This window comes from Bufo bufo, chromosome 1 (genome assembly GCF_905171765.1).
Source record: "Bufo bufo chromosome 1, aBufBuf1.1, whole genome shotgun sequence".
Taxonomy (NCBI): Eukaryota; Metazoa; Chordata; class Amphibia; order Anura; family Bufonidae; genus Bufo; species Bufo bufo.
This window is the reverse complement of record NC_053389.1, coordinates 479,824,179-479,837,325: the sequence shown is the minus strand read 5'-3', so window position 1 is coordinate 479,837,325 and position 13,147 is coordinate 479,824,179. Positions and strand designations below refer to the sequence as shown.

The following is a 13,147-nucleotide window of genomic DNA, read 5'->3' as shown; positions in this document are numbered from 1 at the left end:
ATCTCGCCCGTAGGGAGAAATGTTGCCGCATGGAACACAATAGAGCCCGCCAGGGGTATTAGCTACAGCATCGGAGATGGTGTAGGTACTCTACCTATGAAAGGGAGCAAAAAAGTCTGGGAACAGACAGGAGCAATTGCAACGGCAATTGAAGGCGGCCTGTATATCCCGCCCGGAAGGGAAAAATGATGCCGCATGGAACACCATAGAGCCAGCCAGGAGTAATGGCTTCAGCATCAGGAGATGGTGTAGGTACTCTACCTATGAAAGGAGCAAAGTGGCTGGGAACAGACAGGTGCAATTGCCAAGGCAATTGAAGGCGGCCTGTGTATCTCGCCCGGAAGGGAGAAATAGTGCCGCATGGAACACCATAGAGCCAGCCAGGAGTAATGGCTTCAGCATCTGGAGTAGGAGTAGGTACTCTACCTATGAAAAAGAGCAAGGCGGATGGAAACAGCCATATATAATTGCTTTTCCTTACCAACCAACAGGAGGCGCTTGCCAAGAACAGGGACCCCCTGTTATGAGGTAGAGTGGCGAACACCAGCACCAGGATGGGGACCCGGTGGAAACACTCTCAAATGTGTAGAGCATAGCCCCTGGTATAGGGGAACCAGGAAGGCTTGTCAGGTACAGCCTATAGCAGTGGTGCAGGTACCCCCCTGTTAAGGAGAAGGCGTACGTACCAGAGACACCAAGTAGGTGACTCATTATGCTAAATACGGGGACGGCTGCCTTACCTGTGCTGTTGAATACCTGTGCAGTCAGGGGAGCGCCATCCGAAAATCCACTAGAGGGGATACCAACCCTGGGTAGGAGAGGTTCCTCCGTGCACGTTAGTCTTGACCTCACAGAGGCTTCTGTATGGAGGAAGACCGCCTGATGCTCTGTTCCGAGGGAATCGGTGCAGAGGTGTCCCCCGAGGCAACGGATGGGGTGACGGGAAAGGATTCGTCACCAGCCTCAGGCCTGTCCTGGGGAGGACCCGAGGATGCCGAGGAGGGGTGGAATCCTGTTGAGACCACCCAAGGTTGTACTGTGAGCTACCCCTTGCCGGACCCGGTATCTGAGCATGCCTCATCTGCAGGGAGGACCCTGGGAGGGCATAGGTGGCCGCAATTGGATAGGTAGCGGTCCAGCAACTCCGCCAGGGATTGGGAGAGTCGGACAAGGTTCCCATGACTTTGACAAAGAGGGAGACCATTCAGAAGGGACCTACACAAAAGGATTTGGTCAGGGGACACAATGGGGTCTGGAAAGAGGTACTGCACACAAGCAGGGACAGGCCGACCGCATGGCAGCCTTCGTAGACAGCGGACGCACGTGAAAAGACGTGGCGATCCGAGGAGAGGCTGGGAGAGGAGACCCTCATAGAGCAGCCAGCAGAGGCTGTCATATCTGGACCCGGATGCCATGTTCCCCAAAGAGGTGCTGCAGCAGCTATAGAGGCTGCAGGAGAAATGAAGCAATTGAGGAGGGGTGGGGGGGAACGACTTGAGTGATCCCTATGTACAGCATTAGCTGCCTTCACACAGTACATAGGACAATGACCTAAAGGGGGTCTGCAGTTCTTTTAAAAATGAGGATCTATCCACTGGATAGATAACCCACGATAGACCAGTAAAGGGTGGAGGAGATAGCCCCTCCCGAGGGCCGGGCGGGGTCAGAAAAAGCCCGGGAAGCAAGGAGGAGGGGCCGGGAAGATCGCGGCCTAGCAGGCCCAAAAGCCGGGGCCTCGATTTATGAGGCGGCCGGGAATGGAGCGAGGGGGGCGGGACGAATCGCGGCCGACCGAGGGGCCTCCGGACCCACAAAACTAGGTGAGGAGGGTGGGGGGGGGGGAGCGACGCCTGGGGGTGGGCGGAACAGGGCAAACAGAGCACCTGGGAGCCGGGAACGGGCCATGGAAGATGAGGCCTAGTCCCTGCAAAAGCCGGGGACTAAAGTAGCGGGGAAGGCCCAGGAGAAGCGACGCCTGGACTGTGTGGCCAGGGAGGAGAGAAAAAACCAACCAAGGGGGAAGAGAAAGGTGGAGGAAGATGGAAGCTTCCCAGGACCCCCAGCTAAGGTGGATCCCACCCCCCTGGCCACAGGAGGGAATCTAACCCTGGGGCAGGGACAGGAGGAATATACTCACTATACTCACCATCTGATGTCTTCGGGCGCCGCAGGGTCACCCCTTCGGCAGACTCAACACGGGAACCGTGGGAATGCCGGCAAGCCACTGCGGATGCAGTCTGTGGGGACTGGGTGACCGGCGATGGTACAGAAGTACGCGCCCGCAGGGGGGGCAACTAAAGTGGAACACGATGGAGCCCCAGCCTGCAGCAGGTATAACGGTGGAGATCACCGAGACCTGCAGAAGAGAGAAAAAAAGAATAAAAAATAAAATAAAAAATAAACAGCAGGACCTGCAAAAAAGCAGGACAGGTCTGCCTCCTACGGACACTAGACAAAAACTGAATAGCCTTGTGCCTGTGGAGAGGGTATAGCCCAACGGGGAGGAGCCAACACTTTTTGTGTCTAGTGCCTCCTAGTGGTAGTTGGACATATACCATGGTGCTGTGTCCCCCAATGCCATGCACGAGAAATATGTATTCAAACTAAATCATACCAGAATTCTGTAGCTAATTCTGCTGGTTTAATATGCATACTATTTTACCATGGAGCATTGCTCGTCTCCTCGAGAAACTGTACCCTCTCCAAGCTGCATTTAATAAAACTAGTACTCTGCTCTGTGCTGATGGAGGGCAAAAACTTTAAAAAAAGAGTGCTGCCTACAGGTGACCATTTTTGGTTTGGCTGGTACGAGTTTTTAAGCTGTGTTCGCATCACTTTTTTTTTTTTTTTAAATATACCTTTGGGTGAAAAAGGATGCAAAGGTGTAGTATACTATGCTTTTCCGTCCTTCATAGTCCAGAAAAAAATAAAAGGTATACTTTTTTTTTAAACAATGGAATCCTATGGAGACAGATGCTACTCTATGGTATCCATTTGAGGCATCCTTTTAACGCATACGTCATGTGCATATATTAACTCCTTAAGAACGGAGCCACTTTTCACCGTAAAGGTGTTTTCCGAGATATTTTCATTGATGACCTATCCTCAGGATGCGGGGAGATGACCATCACGTAATTCATTGGGTAATGAGTGACGCGTTGAAGAGCGCTGTGCGATACGTGCGGCACCCTGTCATAATGTTTCGAGCATGCACAGTCATACTAAATGCACGCCAATGGTGAACTGAGATGCTTGGTGGATATGCTCCCTTGGCTCCCGCCCTCTGTGAGGTAATACACGTTCTTTTGATTGAACACAATTGTAAGTAATATATAGTTGATTGAGAACAATATGGTATTGGAGGTTTTTAATCATGGGGCGTTCATTTGATTGGCCTCTTCGAAGTATTGGGAGGTGTTACATGCACTATATAGGTTTGTGATCTTTCACTGGTTATTATGCTCGACAAAGGCTACCTCGTAGCCGAAACGTTGCATTTTTGCTCTGTTTGTACACATTTCTGTAAGTTCGAAGAATAAAGAGGAACTTCTGGAGATGCTGCCATCATCTGTCATTTGATTACTATCCTCAGGATAGGTTATCAATATCAGATCTGTGGCTGTCAGACATAGAGCTGGTCGTTATGGACATGGCGATTTTATTTTATTTTTTTTCTACTCTTATTTTTTTTCCCCACTGTGGGACTTCAACTTTTGGGGGTTCTGATCCCTTCTACAATGCATTACCAATACATCCTGTATTGTAATGCATTGATTGTCAGTGTAATACACCGACAGCCTGCCTATGAGACCCAGCCAGAGGGGTGGATCTCATAGGCTTCCATTGCCGTTCCAGCCATCGGGTCGCCGTCTCCGCAGCACGGGGACCTGATGGGGTGGGGGAAAGTGCCTGTACCTTCTGCAAACCCTGTGCATGCTGTGGTCAGTGTTGACAGCAGCATACAAGGAGTTAATACGCCGGCATTGGGACTTAAGTCACTCCCTGCAGCACCGTACATGTAAGGTACTGGTATCCTACGTGTTAAATATAGGACAAAAAAAACAAACTGATTTGAACACAGCCTTAATCTGCATATTTCACAGAAAGGTGCATACTGAAGATGACAGCACATTCACCCCTCTACTAGCTATATCAATTCATACATGACTGTATATACGCCACAGATGCTAAATGAAATAATGTAAACGTAAATTATACAAGTTTGGGAGTCTAGTTGGGATTATCTCATGACTAATGTAAGAAAAGAAAATCAGACATCATATAGCACATGATAATCTTTCCAACAAAGCTAGAACCAGCCCTGTACCTCACATGGATCCAGAGATCTCCCCATTCATTGCTCTGCTAGATTTATATCAAGCTGATGGCTAAAGGGCAGTGTCTTTTCTGCTGCAGCTAAGGAGGCGTGTCTCAGCTCTCCCTATCACAACAAGGAGGCGTGTCCATGCTCTCCCTATCACAGCTGAGGGGGGGGCAGTTGAAGGATGGAACTGAGCATGTGCGGCCTTCTCAGTGAGCAGGTCAAAGAAATAAGAAAAAATAAATAATTTTTTTTTTTTTTTTTAAAACACAGCAGGTGGAGCTATACAGATTCATTCTATTGAATAAGTCAGTGGCTATGCTAAATTTTCTATTGTATTCAATTACAAAAGTATTCAGATCCAGGTGCTGGTTTGAAAACTGGAGAATATAAGATCTTCAGACTATTACTTGAACTATATTTTGCACATACGTTACCTTGGTGCAGCTTTGATAATGTTGTCCACACGCAGGATGACTTCAGCAGCTTCAGCTGCACTCAGCAAGACTTGTCTCTTTACCTGGAAGCTCTCAGTGATACCCAGCTCTCCCATATCTCCTATAATGCCATTTCTCATATCTGAGAAGCAAAAAGTGGATGGTTTAAAAACAATCAAAGAATACTTTGCACATTATGCAAAGGCCTCAACGTAATGTGCTGCTATGCCTGTGAAAAGGAGGGCAACATGACTTAACTACATCTGTTAGCTTTGGAAAAGATTAACCAGACAAAGATGGAAATTTAACCAGTTACACTTAATAGGACACAATGTAAAAAACCCTAACAAGTCATCTTTTAACCCTTTCACTACCTGGAGGTTTTTCTTCCATAACGTTTTTATATTTCCGTTCACATAGCTGTATGAGGGCTTATTTTATGCGGGACAAGTTGTACTTTCTAATTCCACCAGTAATTATGGCATAAAATGTAGTGGGAAACTGTAAAAAAAAAAATATATATCCAAATGCGTTGGAATTGGGGGAAAAAAAAACAAAAAAAAAAAAACACTGACCCATGCCCTTAATTGTCTGGGTCAGAACAATTACAACGATACCATATGTATAGGCTTTTTATGTCTAAATGTATTTATTTTTATTTTTTATTTTTTTTTAACATCACCATATTCCGACCCCCATAACATTTTTCATGTCTACTGAGCTGTTCAGGGGCTCTTCTTGAGGGACAATCCATAGTTTTTATTGATACCATTTTGGAGTGTGTCTGACTTTTTGATCACATTATTACATTTGCTGATTTTTACCCTTTTTTCCGTTGCATCGTTCGACGTATTTGCATTTTTAAAAAAAATATTTTAATAGTATGGGCGTTTTCGGTCGCGGTGATACCCATGATGTTTAAATTTTGTTTAGCAATTTATTTTTTTATTATACGGAATGGAGGGTGATTTAAACTTTTATATTTTTTTTTATATATTTTTGTTTGTGATGATTTTGAAACTCATATATGAGCCTATAAATTATGTTTTTTTAAAATATTTTTCCATATATACTATCAGGGATTTTTAAAATGGGGCTTGGATTGGAAATTGTTAATTTCTTATCCAGGCCTGCCATCTGGTGGCCAAAATAAGAATTGCAGCATGAACACCATCAGCCTAGTCAGCGAGGCTCATAGTGTTCAGCACAACTACCGATGCCTCTATTGGCCGCACGGGGCATTGGTAGGGTTTTTGCGCATTTAGATGCCGTGATCTCACCGCGATCTGCATTATTGCCGATCACGGTAATTAGCCACAGGTCTCTGCTGTTTGAAACAGCAGAGACTTGCCAGCCATGATGCCTGCTGCACGTGCGAGCAGACGCCATGTTCGCACATTGCTCCAGCGCCGTAGCGAAAGGGTTAATATATTCCTTTCCTCTGATTCTATGCAAATCTTCTTTCTTAAAATCTTATATAAGACAGTTAAAGCTACACTTCCATATTAAAGCATGTTTCTATAGGTTAGTACGTACCAAGCCCATAGGTAGACTTTCCATCAATGTGAGCTGCTCTCAGTTGGGCCACCAGGTCAGCACTGTCATAGCCAGCATTGTCTGCTATAATAGTTGGAAGCTAAAACACACACACAAAAAAAATAAAAAAATACAATAAGACAGCAATACAGTTAAAACCAAAGCAGACAGAATAATAAAGAAATCAAAATACACTGCTGATGGGATGTATAAACAGATATGAGTTAGGACACACCTTTACATCCCATGTTTTTTTTTATTTTTTCTACATTGTAGATTCCTATTGAAGATATGAAAACAATGAAGGAACACATGGATAAAGTAATAAACTAAAAAGTGTTAACTGCTTGCTTACCACCACATGACGGCGCTGCAGATCGCTGTAATTGTGCTGTCAGTAGACAGCTGTCGTCACAGTGAAGATCCCAGAAGGGGTCTCAGGGCATGTGAACCCTGTGACATGCTGTTCACAGTGAAGAAAAGCGGGCAGGGTGCACTCAAGGAAGATCCATGATGTGAGAGCGCCCCCTGCTGGTTATGACATTAAAGGGGTATTCTGGCTATAACAAGTTATCCCCAGTCCACAGGGCTATTACTAGTCAGGGCCCCATTCTCCCGATAGGTGGGGGTCCCAGCAACCTTCGCCACTCCAGCTGTTGTGAAACTACAACTCCCAGCATGCAAACATGCGCGACTGAATAGAGCATTCTGGGAGTTGTAGTTTCTCAACAGCTGGAGTGACAGCGGTTACTGATCCCTGCCTTATAGATTCAACATAAAGGTCATTTACAACATCTGTACTGGCAGTACGGTGCCATAGAACCAGCAATAGAAAAATAGGCCCCCAAATTCAAAATGCACTGTAGTCTTGCGGTGGGCCCAGCCAGTAGATAAAGTACAGAACTAGCATCCATTTTCACAGTACAAACATACGGTAAATCCTTTGTAACAGAAAAAAAATGCTAAAAAAAAAAAAGGAAAAATATTTTTCACAATTTTCAGTTTTTCCTTCAATATTTCTTTAAAAAAAATATTTATTATATCTGTCTGGCACAAAAGAAAGGTCTAAGATGTCCCGTCAACAATATCAAATACATGTAGGCTGGCTCAGAAATTAATCCGTTATTTGCAGTTAAATAGACAGAAGGGAGTAAACATAATGAAGTGGTTAAACAAGCCAAAATAGGTGTTATATTTTAGATTCTTCAGAGTGGCCCCCTGTTGCTTTGACGACAGCTTTGCACGCTCTTGGCATGCTCTCAGTCAGTTTCATGAGGTTGTCGCTTGGAATGGTTTTCAATTAACAGGTATGTCTTATCAAAAGGGGGAGATTTATCAAAACTGGGGTAAAGTAAAACTAGCTTAGTTGCCTATAGCAACCAATCAGATTCCACCTCAGATTTTTTTCTGAGCTCCCTTGGAAAATGAAAGGTGGAATCTGATTGGTTGCTATGGGCAACTAAGCCAGTTTTCCTTTACACTAGTTTTGATAAATCTTCCCCCCCCCCACAGTCAATTTGTGGAATTTCTTGCCTTCATAATGTGTTTGCCATCATCATTTGTGTTGTGCAGAGGTAGGATTGGTACACAGTTCCATACAATGTTTACCCCCTATTCTACTACTGTTCTAATCCATATTATGGGGAGAACCACTCAACTAAGTAAAAAGAAACAACAGTCCATCATTAAGACAATGAAGGTCAGTCAATCTGGAAAATTTCCAGAACTTTGAAGGTATCCTCAAGTGCAGTCATGAAAACCATCAAACGTTAGGATGAAACTGGCTCTGGTGAGGACCAACCCAGCAAAGGAAGACAGCTGCAGAGCCTCACAAACTGCAAATTAGCAGAAACTCAAATTAGACCCCACATAAATGCTTTACAGAGATAAAGTACCAACAAAGGTATAAACATCTACTGTTCAGAGGACACTTCGTTTTTTTTGTCCAAATTGCTGAAAAGTGCTTGGGCCAACGAACACAAGGAATAGGCATTAGACCCGTGGAAGTCTGTACTTTGGTCTTCGGAGTCTGAATATTAGCTCCAACCATGTCTGTGTGAGACGCATAAAAGGTGAGTGGATGGTGAGTTTCTACGTGTGGGATTCCCACTGTGAAGCATGGAGAAGGAGGTGCGATGGTGTGCGAGTGCCTTGCAGGTTATAGTGTTGGGGATTTATTCAAAATTCAAGGCACACCTATCCAGCATGGCTACCACAGCATTCTGCAGGGACATGCCATCCCATTTGGTTTCTGCTTAGTGGGACTAGCATTTGTTTTTCAACAGGACAAGGACCCCAAACACACCTCCAGGCTATGTAAGGGCTATTTGACCGAGGAGGAGAGTGATGGAGAGCTGCATCAGATGACATGACCTCCACAATCACCCGATGGCTTCGGATAAGTTACACTAAAAGCAGCCAAGTGCTCAGCACCGCTAAAAACTCCTTCAAGGCTTCGGAAAACCAATCCAAACGGCTACCTCATGAAGCCGATTAAGAGAATGCCCAGAGTGTGCAAAGCTGTCAAAGCAAAACTTTAGTCCATATGTGTTCCTTCATAATTTTCTAGTATTCAATATGAATCCGCAATGTAGAAAATATAAAAATTAAAAAAATATGGAAAGAAAAGTTATGTCCAAACTTTTGACTGGTACTGTACGTGCACTTTTTGCAGTGAAAAATAACTGCTGAAGGGCAGCAGGATTTCACAAAATCCTACTTGCTACAATGATCAGTCATGTAGTTTTTAAAAGGAACAATAGATCAAGAAATGAATGAATGATATGATCAAAGTAACACAGGACAATCTTGACCCAAATATGCCAATCCAAGGGGTGTCCCAAGTGAATGCCCAAGGGTGCAGGGGGGCTCGACAATCTTTTTGTCATGCAGAACACAGGGCAGAAAGGCTCATACTGCATCCAGTTGTCTTACAGCCAGACATGGAAAAGTGAAATACAGGAGGGGGGGAAGGGGGGGGAATAGCTAATTGCCTTGGACACAGATTTATTTTATATTTCTCAGCTGCAATAAAATGAAAAAAAAAGGATAAAAATGCATAGGAAAAACTTAAGGGGCGAATTGCTGGTGTTGTTTAAGATATTTTTTGTGAATGTTGTATGTTTTGTGCTTCTTTAATAGCATGTCCAACAGGTCACGTAATAGGGAAAGTCACCTTTTTCCCCACTGACTTAAGTAAGAACCTTAAAGCCTTACATATAATAATAAAAAAAATTGACCATCGCATCTCCAGTCAACTGGTCAATTGGACACTATATAGTATATTCAAAGAACGTTTACACTGACCCCACAGATTAAGCAGCAGAATGCCTTTAAGTACATTGGCAGCAAGAACAATCCCAACTTCCACACTTGCGGCAGGACGGATCCGACAGGCTGTTCACCATGTCAAATCAGTCCTTCCGCTATTTCGCCCTGCCGCCGCTCCGTCCCCATTGACTATAATGGGGACGGGGGCGGATCTCCGGCGCAGCACGGCAAAAGCCGCCAGACTAAAAAGTCCTGCATGTCCGACTTTTTAGTCCGGCGGCTTTCGCCGTGCTGCGCCGGAGCCCCGCCCCCGTCCCCATTATAGTCAATGGGGACGGAGCGGCGGCTCGGCAGCACGGCGAAATTGCGGAAGGACGGATCCGACATAGTGAACAGCCTGTCGGATCCGTCCTGCCGCAAGTGTGAAAGTAACCTTACTACAGTTATTCTTCTTACCATTTGTAGTGCTCTGCCAAAAGATTCCATTGCCACAGATTCCTTCCCTGGTGTTCTGTTAGCGAGATCTGTTACAGCATTGGCCATCAACATCTCTGAGCAGCCTAAAGTAAGGTTCAAAGCAGTTAGCATAATAATTTTTTTTAATGAGAATGGGAAAAAAAAGGAGCAAATAAAAACAAACATTCATGTACCTCCTCCATAAACCGTTCTGCTATCTTTCACAGTCTGAGCTAGTACACAGAGTGCATCATGAAGTGACCTCTCCGCTTCATCCAAAATCTGCTGTGTTGCACCACGAAGAACAATTGTGCAAGCTTCTCCTGGAAAGATAAAGAAAATAAAGCCATTTCATTAATAAGACGACCCAAATGTAATACAGAGCCAAGGTATAAAAAGAATCATCCTAGGGGTATTCCAGAATTAGTTTTAATTAGCCCCGTTAGTGTATGTGATACTAAAGAATCATAGGCACCGGCTACGACACTCCATTCTGGCACCATGGCCTCATTGACAAACTTTCGGTCCCTGGCTTGTTTACTTCCAGACGGAGTCAGGTTCAGCCACAGCCAGTGACGTATAGTACAGTGGTGGTCTCAGTAGTGACGTATAGTAGTGTCATGTCTCTACTGAGGCCAGTCACTGGCTGCAGCAGCAAATGAGACCCTGTCTGGTAGTAAACAAACTGGGGATCGGGAGATTACCAAACAGAGCCAGGGCACAGAACAAAGTGGCGGGGAGCAGATGAGCATGCTTCTTTTATTAGCTACCACACAGTAAGGAAGCCAATTAAAAAAGGTCCATAATCCAAAAGTGTACTCCATACACTTAATACACAAATGTCACAAGATTTTAACAAGTGGGGGGAAAAAAAACAAAATCAGTTTCTCATCTGTAAAAGAAATTATATACGAGTGTGTTGTAATATGCTTTATAGTAGTGTACACCAGAAAGTTGCAAGCTATAGTCTAAACCAAGGATCAGCAACCTTCGGCACTCCAGCTGCTGTGAAACTACAACTCCCAGCATGCAAACATGCTAGTCTGTTCTCACAACTCCCACTGAAGTGAATGGAGCATTCTGGAAGTTGTAGTTTTAGAACATCTGGAGTGCTGGAGGTTGCTGATCCCTGGTCCAGTAGGAAATTCTGTAATCCAGTCACAGTAGGGTTACAATTTGTTGCTTACAAAAAAATAAAATAAAGCTTAAACACAGAGAGGGGGAACTTGATATTACTCACCCATGGCAACACCTGAGAAGTGAATCAACTTATCTTCCCCGATCATTACTTCTTCAATAAGTTTACAGCTTCCAAGTTTAACCAGCTCGGGATGATCAAAAGTGGATGCTATCTCTCCACCTGAAGCAAAAGAGGAGCTTTCATTCTAACAAAGCCTGCATCAACTTAAGGCCAGAAACACACAAGTGAGGAACTCGCAGCATGTGTCAGTGCTAGGTCACGTTCTGACCTCTGCTCCTCTGACAAGATCACACATATCTAACAGGAGCAAAAAACACAACAAAAGAAAACCACAAAAAAAAAAAAAAAGATTTTTTGTGAAACTCACCTGTAAAATCTTTTTCTCGTCTTTTCCATTGGGGGACACAGACCATGGGTATAGCTTAGAGATATTAGTAGGTGGGACACTATGCAAATACAAAAGAGCTCCTCCTCCTCGGGCTATACCCCCCGACTCCACCAGGAGAAGCTCAGGCGTTGCACAAGCAGTAGGAGAAGGAGCAAGAAAAAATTATGGAAACCATCGGACCAAGCCATAAGGTCCAACCATAAACAGAAACTGAATTGAAGACCCCTCCTGCAACAGGCAGAATGGGTGGGAGCTGTGTCCCCCAATGGAAAAGACGAGAAAAAGATTTTACAGGTGAGTTTCACAAAAAATCTCCTTTTCTCGTACTTTTTTCCATTGGGGGACACAGACCATGGGATGTCCTAAAGCAGTCCATGGGGTGGGAAAAAATATCAGCACCGCCAGGAGGAACGTCCAACGGTCAAACAGGAACCACAGCCTGCAAAACCCTGCGGCCAAAGACCGCATCAGCCGAAGCCAGTGAATGCAACTGATAAAACTTTGTAAAGGTATGTAAGGACGACCAGGTGGCCGCCTTACACAGCTGAGACGCAGAGCCACGATTGCGTCTTGCCCAGGAAGCCCCCACCGCCCTAGTGGAGTGAGCGGTAATCCTAGCCGGGGGAACTCTACCACAAGCGCGATAAGCCGCGGAAATAGCCGAGCGGATCCAGCCATGAACGGCGGACGGAAGCAGTAGCCGCGAGATACACCTTCAGGGCCCGTACGACATCCAGGGAATGCAGAGTGCGTTCCTTGGGGTTAGCCGGAGAAGGGCAAAAGGAAGGCAGGACAAGATCCTCATTAAGGTGGAAGGGAGAGACCACCTTGGGCAAAAAGGAGGGGACCGGACGGAGCACAACCTTATCCTGGTGGAAAACCAGAAAAGGCTCCTGACAGGAAAGAGCGGCCAGCTCCGACACCAGTCTGATTTAAAAGCTTGTGATGGGATTTGAACTCACAGCTTCTGCATAATAGCCCAGAACTTTAATCACTACGCTATGTAGCTGTGTGAGTGAGTGAGTGAGTGAGTGAGTGAGTGAGATTGATTCAATGGGGATAGCCACCAACGGAGAGCTGCCCGAACCCGCTGAGACAAGCGGATGCGATCGTCTAGACCCCGAGAGGTTTTGTCCCAGAGGGAAAGGATCTCCTGTTGTAACAAGAGAGTGTGAAACTGGGCATATGGAACGGCTTCGAAAGAGGCCACCATAAGACCCAGGACCCGCATGCATTCCCGTATGGAGAGGAACTGGAATCGCAGTAGATTCGACACTGCCCCCTGGATCTGGGAGGACTTGGAGGGAACACTCTGGCAGACAAGGTGTCCAAAACCATTCCCAGGAAGGGGAGCTTCTGGGATGGGAGCAGAGAGAACTTTGGAAAATTGATTATCCAGCCTAACTGTTCCAGAGTCTGAACAGTGAACCGGACGCTGTCCTCGGCCTGCGGAAGCGAGGGGGCTTTTACCAGGATATCGTCCAGATAGGGCAGCAAAGGAATGCCCCTGGTACGAAGAAGCGCCATGATCGGTGCCA

The 13,147-nt window shown here is 45.4% G+C and overlaps 1 protein-coding gene across 1 annotated transcript in view; it reads right to left on the bottom strand.

The window, feature by feature from the left end:
* Window positions 1-13,147, bottom strand: part of CCT2 (chaperonin containing TCP1 subunit 2) — a 39,818-nt gene that overhangs the window by 5,289 nt on the left and 21,382 nt on the right. Inside the window, exons 11-15 of the mRNA XM_040409798.1 lie at window positions 11,261-11,380; window positions 10,215-10,343; window positions 10,021-10,124; window positions 6,295-6,394; window positions 4,759-4,900 (exon numbers count right to left, since the gene is read on the bottom strand). Of these exons, the coding sequence (XP_040265732.1) occupies window positions 4,759-4,900; window positions 6,295-6,394; window positions 10,021-10,124; window positions 10,215-10,343; window positions 11,261-11,380 (595 nt within the window). The remainder of the gene's footprint in view (window positions 1-4,758; window positions 4,901-6,294; window positions 6,395-10,020; window positions 10,125-10,214; window positions 10,344-11,260; window positions 11,381-13,147) is intronic.